Here is a 6244-nt window from a genome sequence, read left to right as displayed (position 1 = left end):
AAAATTTCATTCCGACTGCGAACCACGGAGGAGGTTCAGTTCTAATCGGAGATGTATGTCGTGGCATGGAGTGGGACAATTAAATTTTATTGATGGAATAATAGATCGCTTTGTATACATAGACATTTTAAAAAGAAATCTAATACTAAGTACGAAGAAAATGGGGTTTAAAAAGGAATTCACATATCAGCAAGATAACGATCCAAAACATACAGCCCGTGTCGTTAAAGAGTGAATTTTATGTAATGTACCAAGAGTGTTGGAAACACCTTCCCGATCCCCAGATATGAACCTGATTGAGCATTTACGGTCGGAACTAAACGAAAGGGTAAAAAAACAACACATTTCAAACAAAGAGCAGTTAAAAGCAATATGCCAAGAGAAGTGGCGAAAGATCGAAACGAGTTACGTTAGAAAACTAGTAGAATCGAAGCCTAACATGTTAAAAGAAAATATAAGATCGAAAGGATGTCTCACACGTTATTAGTTTCATACTACTTTGACATATTTTAAAAAATAGTTTGGTGGACAAATAATTCTTCTCCCATCAGTTTTGAAGGATTTCCCATTTATTTTTGACAGTTATTGTTAATGTTGAATATTTTATTACTATATTTGGCATACGAATGATATATTTTTTTGTAATGAAAGTCAAATAAATTTAAGTGGTTTGAATTTTATTCCATTATTTTACATTATTTCTAGGTGGACGAATAATTTATATCCCGACTGTAACTGTATGTATGTGCAGTGTCAATTACTTTATCTACAAATGTGTCAATCCAGTGCCCTGCTTTGCTGGATAATCAGATCCGTATTCGTTCGAACTCCAAGTAACGCATTGTAAGTTCTGCGATAACATCCCGTATGTTGGGGGCTGATGATTGACGTTATTACCTCTTCCATCAACGTTGTAGTCATTCAGTCTGTTGTGATGGAAGTTGTCCTGAATTCCGCCATAGTTTTGATACGGTGGTACGAAGTTAGATTCCACAGGAAGAGAGTAAGAAATCGGGAGACACACCTGGTCATAATTGTTACCGTACATGTTAAACTGGTGATGATAGTTTTGTTGTGTGATAGAGACCGATGGAATGTCCCATTGTCCGTGGGGGGTGTGAAATGCGGATCCCGAGGTTGTTGGGAATTTAAGTGAATCGAAAGATCTTCCTTAATCAGAGGAACATTAGAGTACCCAACGGCGACCTCTAAACTCCGGTTCTGGGCTAATTTTTGGCGAGGAAATTAACTGAAAGGAATTCGATTTTTGAGGCGTTCTGAGCCTGCTGCCCTTAAACTTCATTCTACGGTTTTGAAACCAGACTTTGATTTGTTTCTCTGTTAAGTTTAATTCTTGAGATAACTGGATCCTTTTGGCTCTGCAAAGGTACTTTCCCTTCTGAAACTCTTTTTCCAGGGCCATTAATTGAAAAGACGTGTACTGCGTTCTTGATCGTTTCGCTATTGTGGTGTTAATTTTGTTTTTCTGCGCTGCTTCCTTCGGGCAAACGTTCATTGGGGTTACATCTACGATCTGATTTGGAGCGACTTGGTACCAGTTTTCTTCGAATGAGTAAGAAGAAAGCGACGGATTCGGATTGAGGTCATTGTTGTTCTGAAAGAAGAACCTGAATTTTAAAATAAACATTTACGAATAAATAATAAAAACGTAAACAATTTTTATGAGCATGCGTAATGATAAGTAAGTGAGACGTAGCTTTTCGCAAAACTCAACAACCTGCACGTGTCAAAGTTCCGGGCTTAATGAGATTGTTTCGTTTTGAATCATTGTAATAACTAGTTTATACAACTTTTCCAAGACGCAATTTTTAAGGAATAAAGGCTTGCCGGCAGTTATGGGTCGGCTATTTGCAGGGTAAATCTATCAGAAGGTGATTACTCATAGTTTTGAAAATAGTTCATGAGAAGATAATTCTATCTAATCTACGTTAACATTTATTTAAAACTTATTGCAATTTTTTTAAATTAATATATCAATTTATTAACAATTTAAGTGAAGTAAATTTCAAATCCGTGATCTCACAGACGAGAGTAATAACATAGAGCGTCTGCTGAGCGCATGCTCATATATGCTAATTAAACATCATGCTTACCATCATACTCTGATTATCGTGCGATACATAAGAATCTTGCTGCATTTGAACTGTAAACACGTCTTCTTTGTATATATTTACATCCGGGACATTGTAACCCTTAAAATTGCCGTAAGATTCAAATGACGAAAAAGACTCATTTGAGCTCATGGGATCAGCGAGTGTCTCTGGGATCACGATTGGCTCTTCGATTCTATCATGCTCTTGATTCATGCTCCAATCACCTTTGCTCACGAAGGAAAATTAGTTGGACTTCCACAAAGACTTCCAACAGAAGCACGCACGCACCAAAGGACGACTCACCACTGAGATAAGTCCTACGACTAATGCTCTAATGGCGATTTTGGGTTCGTCCAAGGTATTTATTTTAATGGGTTTTATCACAAGCAATTTGTGGGTGACCAATCAGGTTCGAAAATATTCTCAAAATTTACCTGCACAATCGCCAACTGGTTTTCGATCAAGGAATCGTGTTCTATTGTATCTGAAATATCTTTGGGACCAGTTACGGAAATAGAAAATACGATAAGAATGAGAAATTGGTTATTTGCATAGTGGATAGCACTTATCCGAATTGTAAATAACATCCCATTTTTGAGAAACTGCTCGGTATCTCAAAAATTAAGAGATGCAGAGTGGGATGGAGTTTGATTTTATCAGTTACGTAACTATAAATAATTACTCTGCTTATTTAAAATTTCAATAATATAAAATGTCACTCTACGTTTCGTCTTTGTGCGCGATCATCAACTTGAGTTTCTCGAATATGGGCGCACACGTTTTGTTCTCTTTTCGATTACTGACGGGATTAATTCGAATTAAAGGTTACCTTGAAACTATTGATCTATCAGAATCGCCATAAACATATTGAAATTATCAAACTGTTGAACTTATACCACACAATCTATCAATTTTCTACATAAAATTGCCCTTCTGGTGGACTTGTGGGGCAGCTAAAATGAAAATTACAAACACATTAATAAAAAAAAAAGAAGTAATTGCTCCTAGAAAATTGTGATTTAGATAAAGAATTATCTATGAAGAAAATGCGGAGTGAGATAGAGTTATGGATGTAGTTTACTTTGGTTATTTTTTTCCTCTATGGCTCATTAATGTTTCATTGCCTAGTGGGCATAGGACCCACCGAATAAAAATCAAAATTGTAGAATCGAAAAGTTAAAGAGATAAAATACGTAAAAACAAAATGTTCTGAGGTCTTTACAAAAATTTTGTTTAAAAATTGTTATGTATAAAAAATTTACTGAGTATTTTAATTGTGATTTCTTTTTAATTTTAATACTTAATATAAAAAAGACGTTTAACCAGTAGTTGTTAACTGACAACTGACCAACCGGGTATTACATTTTGATAATAATCTGGATATTGAAGAACCGTATTTGAAAAAGTCAGACAACATAACTTATTGCGCTAAACCAATAATAGTAATCGAAAAGCTTCGTGAACTCATCGAAACTCTTTACCAAATAATAATTTCAGCTTCGCTGAATTCTTCTCAAATCAATTAATCAATTGAAATTTCTCTACTCTGCCCTTAATACAGCTCTCAATAATTCCGCCTACGCACATTGTTTTTATTAAGGATGACTTAGGTTGTTTATATATAACACAACGTCATATTACCTCATGAACCATTAACGACCAGTTAATGGTTTTTCGGGAAAGCACTTAATTGTTGCCGATCGAACTATGGTTTCAGTCCGAGGTATATTTGGCCGAGTGTAGGTATAAGATTTTTCTTAAAAACTAAATTCCAAAGTTTTATCTTTTCGAACGACAATCCACATAATTTTTAAATTTACATTTTTTCTGCGGTAATTTCGATTCCTTCTTAATATTATTTTTTCTTCGCTTTATGCCCCTCTTTTACTATTTTTAAACAGAAACATAATTTTGAAAAATAAAAAAGCATTGTTGAATAAAATATGGTACGACGTAAAATAAGAAAACTATGACGCACATAAAATTCCTGACGGCTGGCTTGAATGTGACCAATAAATCATCCCAATTGGAACCTTTTATGGTCAAACTTACTGAAATTATGGTGAATTATGGGTTTTACACGTCATGTTTAAGGAATCTTTCGGTGATTACAACTAGAATTGCATGTGGAACGAGAGCACATTTCTGCAATTTTTTTTTCAGTTTTCACTGGTTCTTCTGAAATTCACTCCCGTATGACACAGAGTTTGAATTACACATTAATTTTTCCACAGTATCACATTTCTTGACATGCAAAAATCACCTTTTTTGAAATCCTCCTGTTTGATTTAAATGCAAGAAATAATATCAAATCCTCCGTTTGAAGTTGTTTGACTTTTTGAAACTTCGATAGTCATTATCATTCGCCACAATATGAACCAGAAAGCGAAACGCGCTCATCTTGCTGTTATGCCAAATTGAGACTTATACGGGACGTTTATTGATATAATCAAGTTTCTGATTTGTCCCTATATAACGCTTGAACCATCTCAATAACGAACTGTTAACTGATTTTGGACTTGGTTCATTAAGAAAAAAAGAGCGAAATGAATTAGTTTGACGATAATATGATGTGATTATAAGTAGTTTTTTCTTCCAGAAGTGTATGGTTTTTTAAATCTTAAATGATACCAAATTTATCAAGTTAATTTAAGTGAATTAAGTGTACTTCTAGTACTTTATTTGAAATTTCCAAATTCTTGACGAATATCACGGTAATTCTGGATAAACGCACCTATCGTCGTAGTTAATTGGAAGATGTGTTTGGGCGATCTAATCGAACTTTTTTTAAACGACAGTGGTGGTTTGAATCATCTGTGTTGTGACGTCAATAACTATATCAGTTTGCATGATTTTAATGAGCTGAAAAAGTCCTACAAATTCGTTAGTTTACGCGATATTAACTCATTAACACTTTATTGGCAACTCATTAAATTTATCAAATCACTCATTAAAACAATCGCACTTATAGATGCCTGCTTGAAGCAGAAATACACCGTATAATGAACGGTGAAGAATGTGAAGCTGATCCTTTCGAAGACTGTGGAAGGGATTGGAAGGAGGATAATGTAGAATACGAATAGGAAAATTTAGATAAGGACTTTTTTATACCGCAATCTCCGACCAACGCCGATCAGTCTAATCTATTTGAAAAATCTTCAACTTCAACTGCCAAACAACAATGATCAGAAGAGTCTAGTAGCAACGATATTGATATACGAGGATTTCCAACTGAACTAGGTCAGTCCAATTTTTCCCAATATTGCCCATCTGCAGAAAGTAATCAATCGAAGAAGAATACGGAAAATAATCTGTTTTCACCTTGTAATATAACGAAACCCAAGACCAAATGTTTGAAAGGAAAAAATAGTCACAAATGGTCAGCGAAAATGCCTGCGAGGCGTGGAAAAACTGAAGCAAGAAACTTTATTCATCTTTTACCCAGTTCTAAAGGAGATGTTAAAAATTTTCAACTTTGAATGAATTTTTCTTACACTTCTTTTCAAATTAAATATTATATACCACACTTATACACACACAACACAGCTAGCGAAATTGCCAGACACATAGAAAAATATGAGAGCTATGCTAACGTATCGCAAACGACAAAAATTTAAATAAAAGCTCTTCTTGTAATTTTGTTAAAGTCTCCAGCTCACAAAGATAATCATTTATCTCCAAAGTACTTGTTTGATTCCAAAATATCAGGTATATTTTACAGAGCTTGCACGAGCGGTTGAGCGTTTTTCATTCCTAATAAATTGTCTTAGATTTGATGACAAAAGAAACTAGACTAGAAAGGAAATAAGTTAATTCATATGCACCCGTTCGTGAGATATAGGATATATTCATTGAAACGTTTAGAAACTCGTACAAATCTTCTTTTCACCTAATTATTAACGAGCAGCTAGTTGGATTCGCCAACGTTGTCCGTTTAAGATCTACAGTAGTGGTCAAAATTATAGCAACTTTGTAAAATTTCAAATAATTTAGATTTGACGGCCTAAATTCAAAATAGGTTTTGAAAATATGATTCTTCAATGACTGTCGATGACAGAAGTATAAAACAATAAAACAATAATAATTTGTATACAAAAATAAAAAAAATATATTCATTACGACCTGGACAA

The 6244-nt window shown here is 34.2% G+C and overlaps 1 protein-coding gene across 1 annotated transcript; it reads right to left on the bottom strand.

Annotated features, from left to right (window-relative positions):
- Positions 1-766: 766 nt before the first annotated feature.
- Positions 767-2327, bottom strand: LOC136343236 (homeobox protein Hox-A3-like). Its single transcript, XM_066289823.1, has 3 exons — positions 2115-2327; positions 1196-1615; positions 767-946 (listed from the first exon to the last, which is right to left on the bottom strand). The coding sequence occupies exons 1-3, from the start codon at positions 2325-2327 to the stop codon at positions 767-769; spliced, it is 813 nt and encodes a 270-aa protein (XP_066145920.1).
- Between the last annotated feature and the right edge of the window lie 3917 nt (positions 2328-6244).

Source organism: Euwallacea fornicatus, chromosome 14, assembly GCF_040115645.1.
Source record: "Euwallacea fornicatus isolate EFF26 chromosome 14, ASM4011564v1, whole genome shotgun sequence".
NCBI classification, from domain to species: domain Eukaryota; kingdom Metazoa; phylum Arthropoda; class Insecta; order Coleoptera; family Curculionidae; genus Euwallacea; species Euwallacea fornicatus.
Note: the sequence above shows the minus strand (reverse complement) of the source record. Positions and strands in the feature narration are given on the sequence as shown.

Excerpts from the sequence above, each read along its gene's own strand:
- LOC136343236 (XM_066289823.1), bottom strand. The coding sequence starts at position 2,327 with ATGAATCAAGAGCATGATAGAATCGAAGAGCCAATCGTGATCCCAGAG. Across the intron at positions 1,616-2,114 it reads ACGATAATCAGAGTATGATG|AACAACAATGACCTCAATCC; the intron begins GTAAGCATGATG and ends TTCTTCTTTCAG. Across the intron at positions 947-1,195 it reads AGTTTAGAGGTCGCCGTTGG|GACAACTTCCATCACAACAG; the intron begins GTACTCTAATGT and ends GGCGGAATTCAG.